Source organism: Mercurialis annua, linkage group LG8 (assembly GCF_937616625.2).
Source record: "Mercurialis annua linkage group LG8, ddMerAnnu1.2, whole genome shotgun sequence".
In the NCBI taxonomy this organism is placed as follows: domain Eukaryota; kingdom Viridiplantae; phylum Streptophyta; class Magnoliopsida; order Malpighiales; family Euphorbiaceae; genus Mercurialis; species Mercurialis annua.
This window is the reverse complement of record NC_065577.1, coordinates 27,869,024-27,894,295: the sequence shown is the minus strand read 5'-3', so window position 1 is coordinate 27,894,295 and position 25,272 is coordinate 27,869,024. Positions and strand designations below refer to the sequence as shown.

General features: G+C 38.8%; 1 protein-coding gene across 3 annotated transcripts; it reads right to left on the bottom strand.

Annotated features, from left to right (window-relative positions):
• Positions 1-268: 268 nt before the first annotated feature.
• On the bottom strand, positions 269-3,911 carry LOC126660556 (calcium-dependent protein kinase 1-like). 3 transcript variants are annotated; one of them, XM_050354121.2, is made up of 8 exons: positions 3,813-3,911; positions 2,761-3,653; positions 2,507-2,650; positions 2,271-2,423; positions 1,639-1,754; positions 1,295-1,462; positions 887-1,111; positions 269-638 (listed from the first exon to the last, which is right to left on the bottom strand). In XM_050354121.2, the coding sequence occupies exons 2-8, from the start codon at positions 3,506-3,508 to the stop codon at positions 516-518; spliced, it is 1,677 nt and encodes a 558-aa protein (XP_050210078.1). In that variant the 5' UTR covers positions 3,509-3,653; positions 3,813-3,911; the 3' UTR covers positions 269-515. The 3 variants fall into 3 exon arrangements, with proteins under 3 accessions (XP_050210078.1, XP_050210079.1, XP_050210077.1); XM_050354122.2 differs by having other exon boundaries at positions 3,808-3,904; XM_050354120.2 differs by having other exon boundaries at positions 2,761-3,894.
• Positions 3,912-25,272: the final 21,361 nt, after the last annotated feature.

Here is a 25,272-nt window from a genome sequence, read left to right as displayed (position 1 = left end):
AAAGCTTCCTCTGCCTCCTCTTCAGTTAATACAATATTCATCTTCTTTCTATCTGGTCATTTAACACTCCCTTCCATTGACGTAGCGAGATAGAATTCTAGAGCACCAGATGAACACTTAAAAAACGAGAAGTAAAACCCTACAAAACCCTGATTTTCCAAGGAACAGGAACCCTAGTTTTTAGAGGGGACTTGATACAATTCCATATGATACTTAGTAACTGATTTAGATGACATATGCTCGAGGATTTCGAAAAACAGAAAAAGGCTACAAGAATACAACAAATTCAACTGTCCAATATAGAGAACCAAAAATAGCAATTTACACAAGTGAAAACAAGAGCATTCTGAAGGTGAAATGTTTTACCAGCGTTGTTTCGGGTTCTAAAGAAATAAGTTTCTTCAAAATAGAAACTCGAATAAATTGTCCATGTATAGAACTTGATCTACTATACAACCACCTTGGTGATTCCAATAAAGAAGAAGAAATGAACAAGAAGGTGATGTATGAGAACACTAGAGTTTCAAAGCTTCTCTAAACCCAATGCTGAAACTATTTTCTAAACCCTTCCTACCGCCACCTCCTACGTTTCCTTTTTGCATCATTGCCACAAACTCATTGTAATCTATGAGCCCGTCCTGTCAAAGTACAACACATGATTATCAGATGCTAAACATGAAACAAATAATTGATAACTTCTCGACTTATATGTTGTGGCGTTCCGTTTCCATTTCTGAAGATGCTTTTCAAAATCCAGAGCTCTATATTTATAACTTATTCTTGTATATTATAAGCATATTATTGTTTTCCGTTTCAAGTTCTTCATAGATGTTAAGTAAAGAAAAACAGTAGAATACGGTAGAGAAAGAAAATAAGATAGACTTACATTGTCCTGGTCAACTTCTCGAATCATTTCTTCCAAACGAACATCTTCTAAACCAAATTCCTCACAAGCTTGTTGAAGCTCGTCGGGAGTAATATAGCCACTTCCATCCTTATCAAAGTATTGAAAGGCTGCAAATAGATGATCCTCTCTCTCTATTTTGTTCAGATGCAACGTTGCTGCTATAAACTCTCCGTAATCAATTGTGCCACTATTGTCAACATCCGCCTGCATTTAACAGCAAAGACACAGCATTAACACACAATAACGTAGTTTATTATCATTAATTCTCTTGTTCAAACAACATCGTACCATATGCAATCTTTTCTTTCAATACTTCTTAATGTTTTATAACGAAAAAAAAAAGGAAAAGTCCTCAAGAGATTAAATGCAGACATCAAATGTACTCACTGCTTGCATGAGATCATAAATTTCAGACTCCTTGAGGTTAGCTCCAACTCTTTTCAATCCAGCTTTAAGTTCCTCAAAGCTAATTGTACCACTATTGTCAGAATCAATCATCTTGAACATCTCTTTTAGGCCAGCTATTTCTTCTTCAGATAGGCTCTCTGCAATGATCTGTTATCAGGAGAAACTAATTTATTTTTCTACAAAAACAGGGAGTTCTCAAATTAAAGGATGACTCTAGAAAGTTATTTCAATTCCAAGTTTCAAATATTTCAAACATCTCATATTCAAAAGCTACTCAAGGTTACATTTGTCTTATTCCATGTCTAGCGAATCCCAAAACTTACTCTAAGAGCCATTTTCTTAAGCTTGTTCATAGCAGAAAACTGTTTCATGCGACTTAACACAGCACAGTCCAAAGGTTTGTCAGGAGCTACACCATCTTCCTGCACCCATGGGTGGCCTGCATCGAATCGGCACAAGTCATCACTCACTAAAATCATAGACGGAAGGAACTTTTTTTTAATAACACTAACAGGCAAAAAGAACAAAAGTAGCAAAGCGGGGCTTTTCTACGAAGTTCTAGTATACCCAATACATGCGTGCATTCTATCATGTATGCATCCTTAGCAGAAAAGTTGCATATTGCTATCTCCAGTGCGTGGAAAATGTAGCAGACCATGGATAGCATATAACTGTTTTAAGAAGGAATTTAGCAGTCCTACATTGCTAAATGTCACATTAATCAAATCGGCAGACAAAAAGAACTATTTGTCAACATTCTCCTTTGTCAAATAACAAAAAAAAAGCTTGTGCAGAAGTACTTCAATCTAGTGTCAATGTGCATTAATCTTGAATGAAGCTAACATTGTAAGGACAGTTAATAAGTAAATTATTGTATTTGAAAATGTCATTAAGTTAATAGTAATGGGAAGGACGAAAGGTAAGGATGCGAAACAGAATAACTGAGAATACTGACAGAGAACTTCATGTGCAGTTAAGCGCCTCCTTGGATCTCTCACAAGCATTCTCCTGACTAAATCCTTAGCCCCTTCTGAGATACTAGGCCAGGGATCTGATGAAAAGTCAAGATCCCCGTGCAGGACCTGTTCAAAAATTCCCTGCTCGGTCTCTAGTAAAAACAAAAGAGAAATAAGAAACAAGCGAATAGGTGTATAAAGAGTGGTTTATGATGATTAGAAAAGAAAGTGCGACCTGCCCAAAAGGGAGGAACTCCACTTAACAGAATGTAAACGATTACGCCTGCACTCCAAACATCTGCCTCAGGACCATATCGCTTTCTGAGAACTTCTGGAGCAACATAGTATGGACTGCCAACAACATCATTAAATTTTTCTCCTGGATATATGACATAATTAGACTAGGTAAGCATAGCATAGTTAGCATAGTTAGCATAGTTAGCATAGTTAGCATAGTTAGCATAGTATATAGTATATAGTATAGTATACCTGGCTTAAAGAAGATTGATAGGCCAAAGTCGATAGTTTTGAGAAGCGAGTCCTCTTGGTGATTGAGAAACAGAAAGTTCTCAGGCTTAAGGTCTCGATGCATAACGCCAAGGGAATGGCAAGCCTGGAGCACTCCAACAATGATCCTAGTGAGGTCAGCTGCCTGCCTTTCTGTGTAATGGCCGCGCTGAATAATCCTATCAAAGAGTTCACCGCCAGCGCAAAGCTCCATAACAACATGGATTGCAGCAACATCCTCATATGCCCCTTTGATAGATATGACATTTGGATGGCCAGCCAAGTGGTGCATTATCTGAATCTCTCGTCGAACATCCTCCACATCTTCGTCCGTCAACAACTTCCTCTTGGCAATCGATTTGCAAGCATACTCCTTCCCAGTCCCTTTCTCTACACACAGAAACGTCGTCCCGAACTGCCCCTGTCCTAGTTTCTTCCCCAGGCTATACAGCTCCTTCAAATTACCAGTCTGAGTCTGCAACACAGAATCTACCTTCAGCCCTGCACTACAAACTCTCTTCATTTTCTTAGCCTTTACTGACCCTTCTTTCTCTATTACTACTTGCTGCGCCTGCGGGGGACTACTTTGAACAGGCAAAGGCGATTCGGGTTCCTTACCAGCTGACACAGATTCGACAGGTTCGGGTTCTTTAGACCGCCACATAGCAGCTGACACCGATTCGAAAAATCCATTCTTTGAAACACTGGGTCCAACACAAGTATTCCCCATTTCCCTTGTGCAAACTCACTCACTCTCTAAACTCAGCATCAACATCTAATCCAACTTAACAACATCTAAACCGATGAGCTACAGCTCAAACTGCTCGGTCGTGGGTTCAACTCGTCCCACAAGTCATCAAAAAACATAACAACATCTACAATTATATCCACAGAACATAAAAATGGATCACACAAATGAATCAACTACTAAGAAAAAAGAAAAACCAAGGGTCAATAACAACAAAGTTGAGTTCAAAATTGGATCTAAGAGCAACAAAAAGTCTACTAAAGTAAAATACAACAAGAGACCTTACTTTAACCCAGCTCATCCGGCGGAATTTAGAGTTTTGTTTTTGAGTACGTGCACAAGTATTGGCTTATTTTATCATTTAAAAAACATCCAACCGCGTCTACACTTTACTTGAGCTTAACTTTTGGCTTAATAAATCTTTTAATCCCTCAACTTATACTCATTACCTATCTAGTTCCCCATCTTTTAGTTTAATCTATGTAACATCTCAACTGCTGAATTGTTCTTGTTTGACTTCTTAAAAAGAGAACGAGGCACAAATGCGTCCATGTAGAAAAAGATACTAATAGGGCCACTACCTATCTTGACAAATCACCAAAAATGATTTTTAATAGGCTTAATTATTTAAAAATATCTCATTTTTATGATTTTTTTTCGTTTATGGTCACATCTTTCAGAATTTTTAATTTTAACCCATTTTTTAATCTTCACTTTTAATAGTAGCCAATTATAGAAATTGGAATGGTAAAAATTTAAATATATCTTTCATATTACTTCATGTTTAAAAATTATTATGATAAAAATGCAAATTGAAATAATATGAAGTAATATAATCAATATATTTGAATTTTTTCCACTACAATTTGGACAAACGGCTAAAATTGAAAATTAATATATGGGCTAAAATCGAAGATTTTAAAAGATGTGGCCATAAACAAAAATAACGAAAAGATGAGGTATTTTGAGTGATTAAGCTGATTTAAAATATGTTCATGTGTCTTTTTTGGTTTGTAATCAAATGATTTTTCCAACTATATAAGAAAGGGTTAAACAATTATAAAAATGACAATTATAAAGATTAAATATATAAAATTTACAAATTGATAGGTTAGATAAGTTAAGCTGAAAGATATAAGATCCATGGATGAAGAGTATAAGTTTTTGTTTCGCTCAAATTTTTAATTCGTAGTAAAATTGTGTCAGCGGAAGCGGATGTTTTGGAGTCCCTTCGCCTAGGCTTATGACAAGACTCTATTCTGGAAAGGTTTTGAAATAGTGTGGAGTCGCCACTTGATTCAACTAAGAAATACCTTTTATATCGACTCGATAATCTTACTCGCTTATGGGTAAGATTACCGTACGCCCACCAAAGATTGGGTTCGTGGACCTCTCCGAGACTCATGCGCTTAGCTTATTAACCTTTATATTCTTTACTTATTGGATGCATCTATATCATCTTGACATACATTGCAACTCACATGATATAATGCTAGAAATGTAAACATCTATGAAAGCGGTAAACACGTGTGACGCGCATATGAATTGATGGAGTAAGACCACAAAGCAACATGGAAAACGCAAATCCCACATCATCTAGGAAAAGCAAGGAATACACGCTCGCCTATAAATAGACTGATCCTAAACTCTCACAAAGATTAGACATCGACACACATTTTTAGTCCGATTCCATATTAGATACCACTTGTAAAATCCCCATGTCTATCATTTGGCGCCGTCTATGGGAACCAATTCTCAAAAACAAATTTTATTGATAGAAATAGGGGAACGATAAGAACCATGCAAACCCAAAACATTACCCATAGCCAAGCCAAGATGGACACACCAGCGAGAAACCAAGTTACCAATAGAAAGAGAGCAATAAACGATGAAGGTCCCCTAAGAGGATACAAGTGGAACAAGATTGTCTTACCAATAGTCAAGTGTAACATGGTTCCGGATCTCCGATGGGAGGAACGGGAAGGACCCATCATAGTGACCGCGGAGGTGGTAGGGCGCGAGGTCCGAAGAATATCGGTAGATCCCGGGAGCCTGCGCCAACATCATCACGGAGGAAGCCTACCAGACTACAGGCGGGAGTCAAATCCGGATAAGGAGAAAGTTCGGTGATATACAAGGAGTAGGAGGCGGGAAACTCCCAACGATAGGCACGGCGGAGATCCGCATGGTTTTCAAAGACCAAAAAGGATGAGAAAGGACGATTACCTCCCTGTTCCACGTAATAAAGAGAAAACCCCCGTATAACCTAATACTTTGGCGTCCGTTCCTCTATGAATCAGGAGCAGCTATCGACATAAGAAATAGCAAAATATTGGTCCCCACGGAAGAAGGAACAATGACAGTTGAAGAAAGCCGAGAAGAAGAGAAATCCTGTCACCTCTTGGCCCTGGCCGAGCTGCTCCTCATAGACAAAATTTTGGAACTCCCGTGCGAGGAATCGACGGCGGAACCGGTTGGCGAAACAAATCCCTGGGAGATTCATGCTGGAAAAAAACGTGAAGATGGGCACTGGCATGAGAAAGTCAACGTAAACAGAAATCAAGAAGGTGCTTCATGAGTTCCAAGAGACATTTACTACGAAACCCCCGGAGATCAAAGGAGTAGACCCGGGGGTAGCATGCCACGAGCTAAACGTCAGCCCAACCATGAAGCCAGATCGATAGAAGAAACGAAGACATTCCGAAAAACGCCAAAAGATAATAGCAGAAGAGAAAAAGAAATTGCTAGAGCAGATTTTACGAAGGAGGTCAAGTATCCAGAATGGCTGAGTAACGTGGTCCTTGTGAAAAAATCAAATGGCAGACACCGCATGTGAGTCGACTTCATAGACCTGAACAAAGCATGCCTAAAGGAATGCTTCCCCCTACCTAACATTGGTTAGCTGGCTGACTCTACCGCAGGTTATGTGTTATAGAGCCTGGCGGACATGGCGCAAGGATACAACCAGATCCCAGTAAAGGAGTAATATCAAACAAAGACAAGTTTTATCACTGAAGAAGGTACCTACTACTACACGATGATGCCGTTTGGCTTAAAAAACGCCGGGGCAACGTACCAACAGTTGATGAAATACATGTTCAAGGACCAAATCGGTAAGACAATGGAAGTGTATGTCAATGATGTGATTGTGAAAAGTAAAAGAGAAGAAGATCACCCAAAGGACCTACGAACAATGATGGAAGTGCTCAACAAGTTCAACATAAAGATGAACCTAGAAAAACGCACATTTGAAGTGGAAGGAGGGAAGTTTCTCGGATACATGGTGTCGTAAAGAGGAGTGGAAGCAAACCCAGAAAAAATCAAAGTCATCTTGGAAATGACCCCACCAAAGAATCAACGGGAAGTGCAAATCCTTAACGGAAGAGTAATTGGGACGGTTCATCTCGTCATCAGCAAAGAGATGCCTCCCGTTCTACAGCACATTGAAAACAAAGACATTCAAATGGGGAGAAGAATGCGACCAAGGCTTTGACGACATAAAGAAGTTCTTGCTGAAACCGCTACTACTGAGCCAGCCTAAAGACGCAGAAATCCTTTACCTGTACACTTCAATATGCAGGGATGCAACCGCGACGGTTTTAGTGAGAGAGGAGGCAGGCCAACAACTACCAGTGCACTATGTCAGTCGGACCTTGAAGGACGCGGAGCACAGATATTCGGAAATCAAAAAGATGACGCTAGCCCTAACAACAATGATAAGGAAGTTGAGACCATATTTCCAAGCTCAACCGATAGTCGTGCAAACCGATCAACCGTTTAGACAGGCGCTCCAGAGGCCAAAACTCTCAAGGAGGTTAGTCAAATTGTCAATACAACTAGGGGAACACGACATCAAATACGAGTCGAGACAAGCGATGAAAGCCCAAGCCTTAGCTGACTCGTTGCAGAGCTAACCGGATGTTCCGCACCAGACACAGAAGTAAAAGAACAATGGGCATTGTACGTCGACGGGGCAGAGAATGAAAAGGGGGCAGGAGCAGGAATCATCCTCAATGGCCTGCACAAATTGTAAATTGAGTACGGAGTCCATTTGAGCTTCGCATCAACGAATAATATGGCGGAGTACGAAGCGTTGATAGCAAGGTTAGCCCGAGCGGTTGAGGTAAGAAACTAGAGCTTAAAGATCCACTGCGACTCATAGTTGGTCGTTGGACAAATCGAAGGAACATTTGCCACAAAGGAAGAAAATCTGATAAGATATCACAAAAGAGCGAAGGAACTGTTGCAAGAAATTGAGAAGCTAGGATGACAATGAAAAATAAGGAATATAGGAAGGGAAGAAAACTCAGAAGCGGATATAATAGCAAAAGCAGTCTCGGAGAAAAGCAACAAATTTCAGCAAATGGAACTCAAAAAGGAAATATCTTCGCCGACCATCAATGCACCAGCAAACTACCCCATACAAGAAATAGATCAATGGATGGAGCCAATTTGGAAGTACCTAGTAAAGGGGGAAACCTCTGACGACAGAGGAGAGACAGAAAAGATAAGAATACCGGCCAGCTGATACGCAATTTACCAAGGAACGCGGTACCGAACGACTGGTGCATATGTATTACGAAGAGAAGGGCAATACATCCTAAGCGAACTACATGATGGAATATGTGGAGCCCATGAGGGGCCAGCGGCCATGGCAAGAAAAGCATCTTTGCAAGGATACTATTGGCCGACCATGGAAGCATACTTAAAGGAGCTGGTCAAGAAATGCGATAAGTGCCAAAAGCACGGAGACATGTCGCACATCCCTGCTCTGGAGATGAAGCCAGCACACAGCCCTTGGACATTTGCAAAATTGGGAACAGACATCCTTGGGATATTCCCAACGGCGAAGAACTAGAAGAAATTCATCTTTGTGGCAGTCGACCTGTAATATCCCGTAAAAATTTTAAGAAGTTAGATTGCGCCACGAAGCCTAAATTAAGAAATTATGTCAAGTAGGTCGGAAATGAGATTTAAGTCAAGAAGTATGGTGAGAATAAATGGATTGAATTGGTCGAGAAATAATAATTTAATTGGAAAATTATTATTTCGCTAGAAGCGGTTACTAGCGGGACTAATTAATAATTAAGGATAATTTAAAATAAAAATAAGAATTTAGTCCTAAGCTAATAAATTATACGATATCGTCCATAAAATAGTATTAAAAAGTGATCGTGAAAATTTTATTGAATTCCGAAGTCGTATTAAAATTGGACGCGACTTTAGTTACGGAATTGGACTAAATTGCAAAGGAAAGTTGTTGAGTTAATTTGGTATTTTAGCCACTAAAGTGCCCACTACAAAGATCACTAGAATCATCCTCTTCTCCTTCATTGGATAGCCAAAGAAAGACTCCACACCCTCATCTTGAAAACTCATCGCCGAACTCAACCCTCTACAACACACACTCACCAAATTCTCACCAAACTCAAAAATCTTGGAGGCAAACCATACCAAATTCAAAGGAGACTAAGGTAAAATGATTTATCTAATGAATTGTTGGTTATTTAAGGTTATTTAATGGTAGAAAAGTTTAGGGTTTTTGTTGATTTTGTAGCTATGATGTGTTGTGTGTTATTGGTGAGTTTGAGAGTTGGTAATGATATGATTTTGAGCTAGCAAATGGAAGAATCTTTGGTTGACCTTAGGAGCATGTCGGAATAGGTTTCCAGGGGACGGATTTTACTCCGGTGAGCAGCAATCGCTGCTCACCAAGAGCAGCAAATTCTGCTCTCAAGAGCAGAATTCTGCCTTCGGCATAATTCTGCCGAGAGAGCAGAGCTCGGCTCTGCTCTTATAAGCAAAGCTGAGCTGCTCTTTTGAGGGCTGCAAACGCAGCCCTCGGCCGTCGTAAGGAGCGTAATATTGATGCTAAATCAGCCCTTATTCGCGTAGTAATTGGTTCGTGTTAATAAGCGTTGTTTAACGGTTTTATAACGATTGTTTATAACGAGATAAGTTAACGTGAAAGTGTTTTAAGGGAGTAGTTTAAGGTATGAAAAATATATAGAGGATACATTTTTAAGGTTAATATGAAGTGATTGATTGGTAATAGAGTTGATGTTTAAGTCTAATGTTGAGTATGAAAATAAATTGTAAGTTAACGGAAGGATTTAAACATAGCGAGGAGCAAACTTTGAGAGCGGATTGCGGGTTAACGAAATGTCGGAATGAGTCGATTTTGGTGTCGTTTTGTTTGTTAAGGAACAAAGAATGAAAGCATTGGACAGCCACTGCCACAACAGTGGCCAGACAGCTGCAAAAATAGCTGTAAACAGAAGCCCATAGGGCTGTTCTGCTGTCGATAAAACAGCCCGGGGAAGCAACTTCAGAGCTAGTTTCCGATATCTTCGGGATTGATTTTGAGTTCAAGGTCTAAACAAAAATTGTAGAGGACGTTGTGAACTATAGGAATGTCAATTTTTTTTGGATTATGACTAGTTTACGTGCTCTGTTTCTAATCCCGAAACAACAGCTATAGTGAACTATTTTGCAGGCCAAAGCTGCCTATTTTAAGAAGTCGACTTCATGACCAATTTCCGACACCTTAGGATGATAATTTCAGTTTAGAATCTAAACGAAAATTTTAGACGAGATTATGAACTATAAAGACATTAAATTTGTTTGGGAGTCGAGCCGTTTTAAATAAACGTTTTAATAGCCCAAAGTCGGCTAGTTAACTAGTTTTGGGAAAACTAGTTTTAATTAACGAAATGTAAAGTCGTTAGTTAATTGAGTTTTTAGTTGATGTTTTGAGCTAATATCAATTATAAATTATGGAAAAGTGACTTATTAAATTAGTTATCGATTTAGCTCGATAATTAATTTAATTTAGCTAAATTGGATAGCTAATAAATAACATTTGGACTGATGTTATTTATTAAATGGGATTATAATTTTAAAACGTTATCAATTTATTCCAAGGCAAAATAAATTAATTTATTCGCTAAGTATTATATAGCTAGAACACCTTTGGATTAGGATCCATTTTAACTACGATTTATTATCGTATTTTCATAGACTCGACGAGGAGATTATCAAGGGGACGCGGAATGTAAAGAACGCGACATCGCTTTGCTAGAACCGAAGTCTTTGGATAGCAATTTGTGAGTTTTGCAATTTACTTTCGTATATTATTACTATAAGTTGTTAATTGTGTGGTAATCCATTAATTGCATTGTATATACATTATTACTTGGGAAATTCATGTGAATACTTTGTTCATAATATCGCTTGGATGCATTATTTGATATATTGTGGTTATTTGTAAATTGTGATGTTTGCTTTAATGATCCGAGGAAACGAGCTACCTATTGGGCGTCAATAGGCTGTGTGATCACCAGTGTCCGGGTCAGTCATTGAATTAGTATAGATAGATGCTTGTATTTAAAAATGTTTGATATGATCTCGTTAAATGATGATTATGTTTGGGAGTAAGGAGGATTATGTTTTTGGTAGATACGTGAGTAACTTGGTTGAACTATCTCGGGACCCGTATCTAGTGAGTAACTCGGTTGAACTATCTCGGGACTCACACCTTGGGATTAAGCAGTGACATGATGTAACTCGGTTGAACTATCTCGGGACTATGTCACGTGGTAGCGAGTAACTCGGCTGAACTATCTCGGGACCGTACCACTTGGATTAAAATGATTTGATATAATATTAATGGATACAATATGAGTAGGATACAGATAGGAAATAGTATGAATTTAAGAATAGGGTTTCATCGGATCAAATATTATTGTTTGCATTAGTATATGTTTATGCAATTTATATTCATAATATCTTAAGTAAATGCGAACTCATTCAGCGTTGTCTGACCCCCCAACAGTGTTTTCTTTCAGGGGTATAGTATTGGATATGACAGACTTCTATCATTATTCCAGAAGTCTGTGAGTGCAGAACGAAGGAGTTAATCAATAGTGCTGCAGTAGTCAAGTCTTAGTATGTTGATAGTTTGTCAAACGGTTTTATATAATTTATCTAAACTCTGATATGTACGAAAGGTTTTAAACTGCGTTTTTAAACCGTTTGTATTTATGTGAGAAACAGGGCATTGTTTATCAGATATCGCTATGTAAGACCCTGATTTCTAAAGATCGTCTTGTATCGTTTAAAGAAGTTTTATAAAAACGTTTTGTGAATGTTTTACGAAAAATTTATAGTGATTTCTAGGCTTGCTACGGGTTTCGGAGCTACCACTCCCATTCCCTAGCGCCGGTCGCGGCTCGAGATTTTGGGTCGTGACACGACCACTCTACCAAATGGGTGGAAGTAGAGGCAGTTTGCACGATAACTGCGGCCAAAGATGAGGAGTTCTTCTAGAGAGAAGTTGTAATACCCCAAAATATTGAAGCATTTAATTGGACTACGTGTCCAGTCCTGTTTCGCCAGGGTGGCGATATTTGAAATAATTTTCGAGAAAACTTAATACTATATTTCAATTCTAAAGTTAGAATTGGAATTAGAAGGAAAAATGTCAAGAAAAGCTCGAAATAAGGTACAAGGACTAAAGTGGTAATTTAGCCACTACGACTTAAAATGGAAATTATTTCGCCAAGGTCCGCGAAATGTTTAATAGTATATGTGGTAAAAGTTTCGGGTCAATCGGAGACCTTTTAAATTTTGGACGCGGATGCGTTTGGGCTAAATTGTAACTTTTGAAAAGTTTCAAGGGCCAAAGTGCAAATTAGCCAATTAAGCCTCGGGAATAGAAATTAGAAGATTATTGATGGAAATAATAATTTTGGGTTAGTATTATTTATTCGGATATAAATAATACGTAAGTAATTGAGTTAGAAGGATAATTTAACCATTTGGTTAATTATTGAAGTTTAAAAGAGAAATGGTTTAAGTTAAAGAAATGAAGGATCAAAATGGACAATTAACAAGATATATAAGTAACTTTCCTTAAGAATAAGGAAAGAAGAAATGATCAGAAGGTGATGGAAACAGACGAAGGGAATTTGACGATCGTCGTCGATCCGCCGCCGTTTCGCCGTTTCTCGCCCAAATCGCGAGTTCTTTATATCGATTCGTTCAGAATTCGATTCTCTATCATCGCTAAGCTTCAAATCGAGGTAAGCTTGACGTTTTTATTATGAGAATTGATAAATAAGGGTTATTTCGTTTTAACGAATTAAACGAATCGTAATCGCGTTTCTATTGGCGTTTTTGATGAAATTTGAAGTGGTTATTAATGGAAATCATGTTAGAATCGACTTTGGACGTTTAAGCACATCGGAAATGGCCCGGGGAATGAACCCCGGGGCTGCACATCGGCAGCCGTTTGCTGCACGAACGTGCAGTACACGTTCGTGTAGCATACAGCACAAACGTGCAGCACACGTTCGTGTAGCACACTGCACGAACGTGCAGCACCCGATCGTGCAGCGTACTGCACGAACGTGCAGCACACGATCGTGCAGCATACTGCACGAACGTGCAGTACCCTGCTGCACGAACGTGCAGTCCTTCGCCGAGTGAGGATTCCTGATTTGGGCTTTCTGGGCCCTGACGCGACACGGAAACTCGATTTTTAAACAATTTTAAGTCGTGTAATCAATCGTGATTCGATTGAATATCAAAACGTAAACTAGGACGTTTAAAAGAGAAGTGTGATTAAGAGATTATCAAAGTTAAGAATCGTGTTTGAAATACGATTATGTAAACCTAAGATTATAACTTAGGGTTTTGATACTAAGCCTACGTTTATGGATTAAACGTACAGGTAACTTGACTAAGTAACTGAAGTATCAACGAGCTACCAGGCCGACGAGCTGGATTAGCTATGTGATCAAACGGCGAATGGAAGTTCATGGGATCTTTATACTATTATATTTCGGAAAGCGGTCACTGTGAGTGGCAAATTTACTTTCACGTATTATTAGTATAAAAGTTATTTTCTTATATTATGAGTATCGTTATTAAATATCTCGTATATATATGATTTGCTCGTAGAAGATGCTTTGTTTGATAGATTTGATTATATGAATGTGGTTGTATTCGTTGTTTTGGAGATAAGTATCTATTGTGCGGTCCGAAGAGACCAACTACCTATTGGGTGTCAATAGGCTACTTGATCATTAGTGAATTAGTCTAGAGTATCTAACTTTGTGATTAAGAATTGATATATATATTTATGCATGATATGATATGAATTCGATACGAGAGTGAACTCGGCTACGGTGTAGTCTGGAAGTCCCCGTATCTAGTGGGCTGGGCCCACCAGTGGGTTGGACCCACCAGTGAGTTGGACTCACATTTTATGATTTTGATACGAGTGAGCACTCGGCTACGGTATTGTCTGGAAGTCCCCGTATCTAGTGATTTGGACTCATACTTTTGAAATTAATAATGTTTGCTTATATCATACGTTTATATACGTATTAAGCGTTTAGCGCTATATTTTGATAATACTATAAGTAACTTGCAAACTCACTCAGTATTTTCCCAAATACTGACCCCTCACTCTGATGTTTGCAGGTAGACGGAGTCAGATCAGACAAACCATCTCCATTGTGCCAGAAGTCATTGGACTTGCACAAGCATGAGCTCCTAGAGCTGCAGTAGTCAGTAGATGTCAGTATTAGATAGACATTTGGATTTCAAATAGTTAGTTTTGAATGTAAACTTTAATATGATATTTTAATATCTATAATTATATTATTTAAAAGAGTTTTCTAAAAAGGTTTATATATGATATTATAATTTTAAATGCGAAAAATTAATAGTGGTTTTAGGCTTGCTACGGGTTTCGGAGCTACCACTCCCATTCCCTAGCGCCGGTCTCGGCTCAATAATTTGGGTCGTGACAATTGTGGTATCAGAGCAGTTGGTCCAGTTACCTCTGCTAAGATGCGTTTGTCGGTTAAGTAACCTAGGAACTACTGCATCTATAGAGTTGAGCTTTGTCTGATCTCAGTCATCTACGTAAAGTGTTTTATGATTAGTATAATAGATTGACTTGCAAAATGTTTGTTTGCTTTTCGTGACACGTATATACAGAATATATACGTATGATTTTGTTTTCGATAAGATGTGCTTGCATGATATGAGATTGATTTGTATGAATTGAATCGGATACATCGGTTGGCTTTGCTATCGATGTCAGACATATCTGATACATCGGTTGGCTTCGCTATCGATGTCAGACAGATAGGATATATCGGTTGGCTTCGCTATCGATGTCAGACAGATAGGGTACATCGGTTGGCTTTGCTATCGATGTCAGGCATATAAGATACATCGGTTGGCTTCGCTATCGATGTCAGGCACAGCAGATACATCGGTTGGCTTCGCTATCGATGTCAGGGATATAGGATACATCGGTTGGCTTTGCTATCGATGTCAGGCAGATAACGTGAGAAAGGTTATAGGATTCGATCGATCGAAATTTCAGAAAAAGTGAGAAGAAGGAATGTAAAGTTGTAGAAGTTGAGGAACTTTCCAGAAGCAGAGTTTAAAGGTCTAGAGAACTTACAAAACTCTAAGTTTATAACTTTTAAGAGTTGTTTGTTTAACGATTCTGAAAGCATAATTGTGCCTAGACCCGATATAGAAATACATGATTGCCACGACATTGATAGAAATGCATCACTACATACATCAATACATGCATTAATAGGAAATGCATCATATGCATTATGTTCAGACGAAGAGGTGAGATGTGGCAACTCTTTGGGGATGAGAGACGTCATCACCCTAGTGCACAAATTTGCTAAGATTTAAATGAAATTTTCAAATGAGTCGTTTTATTTGAAAGAGTTTTCAAAGAGTTTTGTTTAATGTGAGTATACCTAGACCAGAACTCTGTGACGGAAGTAAAGTGCTCGCGAGCAAGCGGTAATCAAGGCTAGGAGGCGAATGAATAAGTATAATTGTGAGAACATAGGATTTGTGTCTCTAGTTAATAAACTTAGCCTTGACTAAACAGGCTAGTACACAGTTAGAATAATATATGTGTTTGATTAATAATGTATAGAATATGTATGATGTGATTTGATACTGATGATGTTTGATTAAGTCCATGTGAGCGGAATGCTCGCAAGACTTAAGATGCGATACGTAATCAAGAAAATCTAGGGGACACTGATTTTCTTGAATCCGGTCAACATAGATGCTTATAGCTACGATAGTAATATGCGTTTAACATATACAGCGCGAGTATATGTTTTGGCAATTGGCTAGTCTACGATGAGTTAGAACACTCATAAGACTTGCAATAAGAGACGTAACCCTAGGAAGTCTAAAGGAAGGAGACGTCCCTAGAGTCCAACGTACGTGAACATCGATTAGACGTGACGATTAGTAAGGATTATATTTTAAGGAATTTATCAATATTTCTTTATATAATCGCTATACTAGAAACAAAGAACTGCGCGAACGCGTGCTGTTGCACAACAAGTATATGAGGCGCGAGAGGAAGAGTGAGGTGACAAAGGTGAATGCAACCTAGTCCAGTTGGCCTGCAAAGGCCAGAAATACGATGAAGGTCAACGGGAACCTAACAAGATAAAGTGGGAATGTACAGGCATCGGGAGTGCCGCAGTAACCCAACGTCATTAAGAATCAGTTAGCAGTAAAAGTAACTGATATAAAGAATTGTGTGCCAATGATAGGACGATGGATATAAAGATAGTATCAACGTGAAGAAAGGAACACCTATAGAGATTTGATGTTTGTATACTTAAGTTAAGACTAAAAGAGTTTGACGGATCAAGTGGTATGCTAAATCCACTAGGAAAGTAAAGTAAGATGCTCGTACATATCGAGCGGATGACGGACAAATAGTAAGGTCGATGAAAGGTTCAACCTATGATTAGTTCTGACATGCAGTTAGAGCGGTGAAAGACCAAATAACATGAACTAAGTTTGTGACCCGATTTGGGAAGTTCTTTCAACTATTAGTTCCGGTTAAGGATAATCGGGAAAGATCAAGGTACTTAGATCAAGAGATAAACAACAAGAACTGCAATCGATGGATTAAGAGTTGAAACTTCCACCTCAAGGTATCAGTTATGAAGCGAAATAATAGGCTGAAAAAGGTACAAATGTAATGGATGCTTGTGAAGTGATAAGCCTTAAACTTCAAGTTAGATCAAATAAAGAGTGATGTGATCAATATAGGAGATTGATTATGATCCTTAAAGGATTAAGATATGTTAGATACGATCAAATTTATTTGATATATTTCCAGAAGAAGATCATAGGGAAGAGGACTTCAGGGAAGAAGAATTATTAGACGAGTCCGATGTCGAGAAGTACCGGAGCGAGTAATTCTGGTCCAACGTACGGAAATGTCGCAATCTGAGGAAGGATACAAAGATAGCCAACAGTCAAGTACAAGTGGCTCTGAATCAAGTTAGGAGGCAAATGCGCTCCTTTTTACGAGGAATGCTACCAGTGGAACGGTATTCCACTGACTTTCTGCTTAGGATGAAGAGATTGCCAAAGGTACATGACGTATATGATACAGTATAAAGACGCAAAAGTAGATTGTGGATAATAAGAAATTAGTTAAAGTAAACAGAGTTAAGGAAAGTACGGATAACCTGCGTATGTCGCAAGGAACTTGAGGAGAGTTATTGAGAAATGAAAAAGAGAAAGTCACGTGGAAAGATGACGAGAGGATCAGATGGATTAAATTCTATGTAGTCGTCAACGCATAGAAACAAAAAGGGATAAAGATGATAAAGTCATATGAATGGATCCACTGACTGTTAAGATGTCAGTAAGAGTACAATAGGACGATATGTAAGTAATCGAGAATGCACTACGTCGATAATTCAGGCAAAAGAATTGTGACCCATTATCTAATTAGTAATCGACGTTCAGAGTGCCGAAACAAGAAATATCAGGAATACGAGATGCGATAGAGGTGATACCCGCATATGACTGGCTTTACAGACGGCCATGATGATAGTACAAATACGATAAGATGATATATATACGATTGAGAACGCACTACATCGAGAAATTTGACGAAGAAGGCCACAACTCTCTATTAATGATCGATGTTGTGGATATTAAAAGCAAGTAATACACGATGTACAAAAGGCGCTGAGGAGGAAAGCAAAGAATGTAATAGAAGATAATCAAGAAACACGATAAGAGCGTGAATAAGGAACATAAGAAGAACACCATAGATATTAGCATTTAGACTATTAATCCTATGGACGCAAGTACAAGGAAGTACATCTATGATATGAACAAAAGTAGGAATAACAAGCGGAATAGCAAGATCATGGATAGTAATGAGAAGTAAGGTTAACGCTACATGATAGTAAAGAGAAATGATTTGGAAGCTAAGAGCCAATTAAGATTGAGAATTGGAAGGAAGGAATAGATAAGAAAGAGTTAGATTATGATTAATAAAAAGATCAAACATGGAGCAAGTAACGATGTCATCAGAGGACATTCTGATGCAAGTATAAGATTGGAAAAGGATGAAGATCCTCATTTAGGGATTATAAGCAAAGAAAGCTTACCTGAGTATTGGTCATGCGCTATCTTATTAAAATAAGAAGTCAGCGACCAATATGAGGATCCTATCTGATTGAGAACCAGATTGGTGAAACAGATCGACGTGACGTAAGAAGGGACAATAAGTTTCAAGAATAGTGCGTCACGTCTAAGAAAAAGAAATAGATCAAAGGATATACAAACGAATATAGAAGTATGCGGAATATGAAAACGCAAGAAAAAGGTTAAGTAAGTCCTACGGAAATAAAATAAAATAAAATAAAGACCTTATAAGGATATGTCATGAGGATTCACCTCATGAATAACCAGGATAAGCAACGATAAGAAGAGTGACAGAAATACATAAAAGAATAACGGATAGTGGGATGAAGATCCCAGTACGGTGATAAATAAAGATCAGACCGTGATTACGGCCATAAGAAAGAAACTATGTAAGTAAAAGAGTATGAGCTAATCGAGTATTCACATTACTCGACCAGGAAAAATGACAAGATTAGATGTAATGAACAAAGGTAAAGAATCAAGAACAACGAGTCGTAAGCACATCTACATACGACTAATATTATCATAAGGAAAGATGTTTGAGATCAAGATCAAATCATAATAACGGCTGAATGAAGAAGACTGAATAGTGTGAACTAGAGAGTTTTCTACATCAGCCGGTGATGAATAAGAAAAAATCAAACCAGAACTATCATCTTTAATGATAAAGAACAGATGAAAGAATTATGTATTCAAGATACAAGAGAAGGAAGTTACAAGAAGATCGTCAATAACGACTGACGGTAATATACAAGAAGTACAGAACTGAAATAATGACTCCACGCGCCAACAAGTATCGTAAGGTATAAAATATAATTATGATGAGGATTAAAATAAGTAAGAAAAGTATATGAAAATTCGAGGACGAATTTTTATAAGGGGGGAAGAATGTAATACCCCAAAATATTGAAGCATTTAATTGGACTACGTGTCCAGTTCTGTTTCGCCAGGGTGGCGATATTGGAAATAATTTTCGAGAAAACTTAATACTATATTTCAATTCTAAAGTTAGAATTGGAATTAGAAGGAAAAATGTCAAGAAAAGCTCGAAATAAGGTACAGGGACTAAAGTGGTAATTTAGCCCCTACGACTTAAAATGGAAATTATTTCGCCAAGGTCCGCGAAATGTTTTATAGTATATGTGGTAAAAGTTTCGGGTCAATCGGAGACCTTTTAAAATTTGGACGCGGATGCGTTTGGGCTAAATTGTAACTTTTGAAAAGTTTCAAGGGCCAAAGTGCAAATTAGCCAATTAAGCCTCGGGAATAGAAATTAGAAGATTATTGATGGAAATAATAATTTTGGGTTAGTATTATTTATTCGGATATAAATAATACGTAAGTAATTGAGTTAGAAGGATAATTTAACCATTTGGTTAATTATTGAAGTTTAAAAGAGAAATGGTTTAAGTTAAAGAAATGAAGGATCAAAATGGACAATTAACCAAGATATATAAGTAACTTTCCTTAAGAATAAGGAAAGAAGAAATGATCAGAAGGTGATGGAAACAGACGAAGGGAATTTGACGATCGTCGTCGATCCGCCGCCGTTTCGCCGCTTCTCGCCCAAATCGCGAGTTCTTTATATCGATTCGTTCAGAATTCGATTCTCTATCATCGCTAAGCTTCAAATCGAGGTAAGCTTGACGTTTTTATTATGAGAATTGATAAATAAGGGTTATTTCGTTTTAACGAATTAAACGAATCGTAATCGCGTTTCTATTGGCGTTTTTGATGAAATTTGAAGTGGTTATTAATGGAAATCATGTTAGAATCGACTTTGGACGTTTAAGCACGTCGGAAATGGCCCGGGGAATGAACCCCGGGGCTGCACATCGGCAGCCGTTTGCTGCACGAACGTGTAGTACACGTTCGTGTAGCGTACTGCACGAACGTGCAGCACACGATCGTGCAGCGTACTGCACGAACGTGCAGCACACGATCGTGCAGCGTACTGCACGAACGTGCAGCACACGATCGTGCAGCGTACTGCACGAACGTGCAGCACACGATCGTGCAGCGTACTGCACGAACGTGCAGCACACGATCGTGCAGCGTACTGCACGAACGTGCAGCACACGATCGTGCAGCGTACTGCACGAACGTGCAGTCCTTCGCCGAGTGAGGATTCCTGATTTGGGCTTTCTGGGCCCTGACGCGACACGGAAACTCGATTTTTAAACAATTTTAAGTCGTGTAATCAATCGTGATTCGATTGAATATCAAAACGTAAACTAGGACGTTTAAAAGAGAAGTGTGATTAAGAGATTATCAAAGTTAAGAATCGTGTTTGAAATACGATTATGTAAACCTAAGATTATAACTTAGGGTTTTGATACTAAGCCTACGTTTATGGATTAAACGTACAGGTAACTTGACTAAGTAACTGAAGTATCAACGAGCTACCAGGCCGACGAGCTGGATTAGCTATGTGATCAAACGACGAATGGAAGTTCATGGGATCTTTATACTATTATATTTCGGAAAGCGGTCACTGTGAGTGGCAAATTTACTTTCACGTATTATTAGTATAAAAGTTATTTTCTTATATTATGAGTATCGTTATTAAATATCTCGTATATATATGATTTGCTCGTAGAAGATGCTTTGTTTGATAGATTTGATTATATGAATGTGGTTGTATTCGTTGTTTTGGAGATAAGTATCTATTGTGCGGTCCGAAGAGACCAACTACCTATTGGGTGTCAATAGGCTACTTGATCATTAGTGAATTAGTCTAGAGTATCTAACTTTGTGATTAAGAATTGATATATATATTTATGCATGATATGATATGAATTCGATACGAGAGTGAACTCGGCTACGGTGTAGTCTGGAAGTCCCCGTATCTAGTGGGCTGGGCCCACCAGTGGGTTGGACCCACCAGTGAGTTGGACTCACATTTTATGATTTTGATACGAGTGAGCACTCGGCTACGGTGTAGTCTGGATGTCCCCGTATCTAGTGAGTTGGACTCATACTTTTGAAATTAATAATGTTTGCTTATATCATACGTTTATATACGTATTAAGCGTGGAGCGCTATATTTTGATAATACTATAAGTAACTTGCAAATTCACTCAGTATTTTCCCAAATACTGACCCCTCACTCTGATGTTTGCAGGTAGACGGAGTCAGATCAGACAAACCATCTCCATTGTGCCAGAAGTCATTGGACTTGCACAAGCATGAGCTCCTAGAGCTGCAGTAGTCAGTAGATGTCAGTATTAGATAGACATTTGGATTTCAAATAGTTAGTTTTGAATGTAAACTTTAATATGATATTTTAATATCTATAATTATATTATTTAAAAGAGTTTTCTAAAAAGGTTTATATATGATATTATAATTTTTAATGCGAAAAATTAATAGTGGTTTTAGGCTTACTACGGGTTTCGGAGCTACCACTCCCATTCCCTAGCGCCGGTCTCGGCTCAATAATTTGGGTCGTGACAGAAGTGGTGTGCCGGTTCGGCATACCCAAGACGTTAGTAACAGACAATGAGAATCACTTCGACAACGCTACATTCAGGGGTTTCTACGAGAAACTGGGGATAAATCTACAATTTACATCGGTGGCACACCTTCAAATTAATGGAACGATGGAGGTTAAAAATAGAACAATCTGTAAAGGATTAAAGAAGAGATTAGGTAACGTAAAAGGAAATTAGGCGGAGGAGCTAAACAGTGTAGTATGGGCATATAGAACGATACCAAGAAAAGGAACAGGAGAAACACTATTCAGCTTGACATACGGGCTAGAAGAAGTCATCCAGGTCGAAATCGGAATGACCACAATAAGAACAAAGCACTAGAATGAAACGAAGAGGAGTTGAGACTGTCGATGGATCACTTCAATGAACGGAGACATGCAGCAAACATCTGAGCAGAAGCTTACTGAAGTCAAGCAGCCTGATACCACAACAGGAGAGTAAAAGCGAGAGATTTCAAGGTAGGAGACATGGTCTTAAGAGATGTTGCAATAGGTAAAGGCAACGCCGAAGTAGGCAAGCTAAAGAGCAACTGGGAGGGACCATATCGAGTAGTAAAGACAACTGGAAGAGGAGCCTATCGCCTGGAAACACCTTAAATTGTACAATGAATAAAATTACAAGAAAACGTTGATCAGAAGCTACAAAATGTGCATAAATAAAAAAACACACGGGAAACGATTCCTAAAAGGCAATGGCCACCACATTTGAGAAACATTTCTCAAAAGGCAAACTGCCAATATTTGGGAGGAATCTCCCAAAAGGCAACGGCCAAAAAATTTGAGGAACATCCCCCAAAGAAAAAACAACAACACAACAATAACAACTGCAACAACAAATAGAGCAAGATAAGCAACCACTAACAAAGTCATTCAATTAAAAACAAATTCATCCAAGAAAATGCAAACGAAAGGCGTAAATAACAAAAAGAAGATAAAAGGGACACAAAATATAAAGTCATTACATAACAAATACTAGCTAGAGTCTACAAAAAAAGAGAAAAAGCGAAATTACAAGACAACCACTACAATAGTTACCCCCCAATGGGAGTACTCAAGAACCCAAAACCCTCCGACAGAAACAACATGCTAGGATCCGGCATAGCCAAAGACCGAGAAGAAAATGGCGAGGGGAAACCCAGGGACAGCAGAGGAAGGCTGGGATGGATAATAGGAACGGAAGCAGCAGGAGGAACAAACAAAAGTAAATAAACAGGAGGCGACACGGCCGAAGCCTTGTTATGCTCCGCCAATAAGCGCTGAGCTTCTTCCTTCAACGCACGGGCATCGACATCCACGAAAGAGGTATCCCCACTAGGATGTAGAGCCAAGTATTTGTCACAGATAGCTCTCCGATGCAATCTCAACAACCGGGAAACAAGGAAAGCAAAATCCTCCATACCCTTCTCCGCCGCAGCATGATCGGCCTTAACCCGACTAAGTTCGGTGCAAAGATTGATGTTCTCCTTCCATTGAAGGTCTTGTTCAATCAAGGCCTTCTTCGCTTGCAAAGCGGCAAACTTGAGATCCGCCTGCTCAGCTACCAATTCACAATCCTTGGCAATATATATAACGTTGCTGGACAACACGCACGCCTTCAATAGCATTAAAAACCCTTGACAAATTGAGTGATACATATCATTGTCCTCTAGACGGTGATAAAGGGAAGGAAGCTCCACTATCTCGATAAATATCACGAATCTGGCGAAGAATACCCAAAATATGGCGACTGCTACCAAACAGAAGAATAAGATGAGAACCCCGGTGAATAACATTATCAGGGGCGACAACCACTTCCTCTTTATCAACCGGAGGAGAGGAAGAAGTAGAAGCAGCTGAAGGATCGAAGGGGGGGGGGTGTAAGAACCCTAGTCCGAGAAAGAGGAGCGGATACTACAGGAACTGGTGTAGTCTCGGTACAAGGAGACGAGGAGGGCATAACTGCGGGCAAACCACTAGAAGAAGCTGGAAGAGTAACCCCAATTAACATTAAAGGAGAAGAAGGAGGGATAGACGCAGAAGGCAGGGGCATGGTCTCAGGCTTCGTCATAGGAGGAAGATCTGAGTCTTCATTCCGCAAACGCTTCTAAGGAACCACGACAAACTCAGCTGGAAGAGGGGAGGACAGACCGGGAGAGCAACCTACCAAAACATAAAATAGTGAGAAAGAATATACAGAATAAAAACAAATTAAAGAAGAAAGCAAATAAAAGAAATAAAACTCACCAGTAGTAGGAGTAATGGCAGGAAGAGAAGCGACACATCTCCACAAATACTCATTAATGAAATCAGCATAAGATCGGGACCCCTCAGCATAGGTAACTCCAATACGCCCCATGAGAGCATTCTCCTCCGACGAGACCTCTAGAGGATCGCAAGGAATAATATGAGAACACCAGGTAGCAGGCCCAAAAGAGCGTGTCAGATGAAAAATAATAAAAAATTTTCCCTTCCACCTCTTTCGAGAGTCAGGGAGATCGCTAAACATCTTCAACCTAGAACGAAATAAGGAGATGATTTGCGGCAATACGAAAAGTTCATCCAGTAGTGAATACGATTAAAAGTTAGCAGTTCGACATGAAGATAGTAGAGCGATTTCAAGCAAATAAAATGGCGGATAGCATTAGGATGCAGTTGAAATAGAGCAACACCCCAAGTATCCAAAAAGCGGAGCAACAACGTGCCTAGCGGAAAGCGGAGATCAACCAACAATTATTATTCAAACATAAACAAACGACCAGGAGGAAGGCGCAAATTTGCAAACTGACCTTCGACCGGGAGGTTCATGAGATAATCATCAAGGGTACAGTAGGTCCCCCGAAGTGAAACCAACGATTCATGAGTTAGAGTACAAGGCCTCTTTTTCAAGAAAGCAACAACTTTTGAATAACCTTCAGCCATGGTCAAGGAGGAAGAGAAGAAGAAATTTAAATAGTCGAGAAAGGGGTGAGTAGAGAAAGAGAAAAGAAAGAATAAGAAAGAGAATTAAAAGGGCAAAAAGATATAATTCAGGCAAATTTTAAAAATAAAAGTGAAGCAAAGTGACGGCAGAACATCAAAAGGTGCAAGACGCATTAAATGCAGCATAACAGGCTGTTAGAAAGGCGCGAGGAAAGAGGAAAAGAGAAACAAAACAGACGACCCGGCCCAATAAAGCCCGTTTCACAATATAGACATATATATCTACGCGAAACGAGAACCAAGGGGGGGGGGTTAATGATGGAGTAAGACCATAAAGCACACGGAAAATGCAAATACTACATTGCTAGGAAAAGTAAGGAATACACGCTCGCCTATAAATAGACCAATCCTACACTTTCACAAGGATCGGACATCCTGACACCTTACCAATGTATTACTAGACCCGCACACATCTTTAGTCCGATTTTATATTAGACACCACTTGTAAAATCCCCATATCTATCATGACTCGATTTGGACTAGCAAGTAGCAATTACTCCTAATATACATCTAAACATGGGGTTTTCTAAAACTAAAAAGTCTGGTCGGTCTCGAAGTTTGATTGATTTTATCAGGTTATTCTTGAAAAGTCTATACAATCTCTAATTATATTTTGCATGCAATCCTAAGATGTATAGGTGGTTGGATGGAATTAATTTGATTTCTAAATTGACATGGTTAGTAATTTAGCCTGTTAATATTGGTTTTGCATGCTTTTGGAAAGCAGTAAATATTATCGACATGCTCATCTGCAATTGGATTGACA

Coding starts and splice junctions, on each gene's coding strand:
- LOC126660556 (XM_050354121.2), bottom strand. CDS start 3,508: ATGGGGAATACTTGTGTTGGACCCAGTGTTTCAAAGAATGGATTTTTC. Junction 1,112..1,294: donor TTTATGATCTCATGCAAGCA/GTGAGTACATTT, acceptor TGTTAAATGCAG/GCGGATGTTGACAATAGTGG. Junction 639..886: donor GAGAAGTTGACCAGGACAAT/GTAAGTCTATCT, acceptor GTACTTTGACAG/GACGGGCTCATAGATTACAA.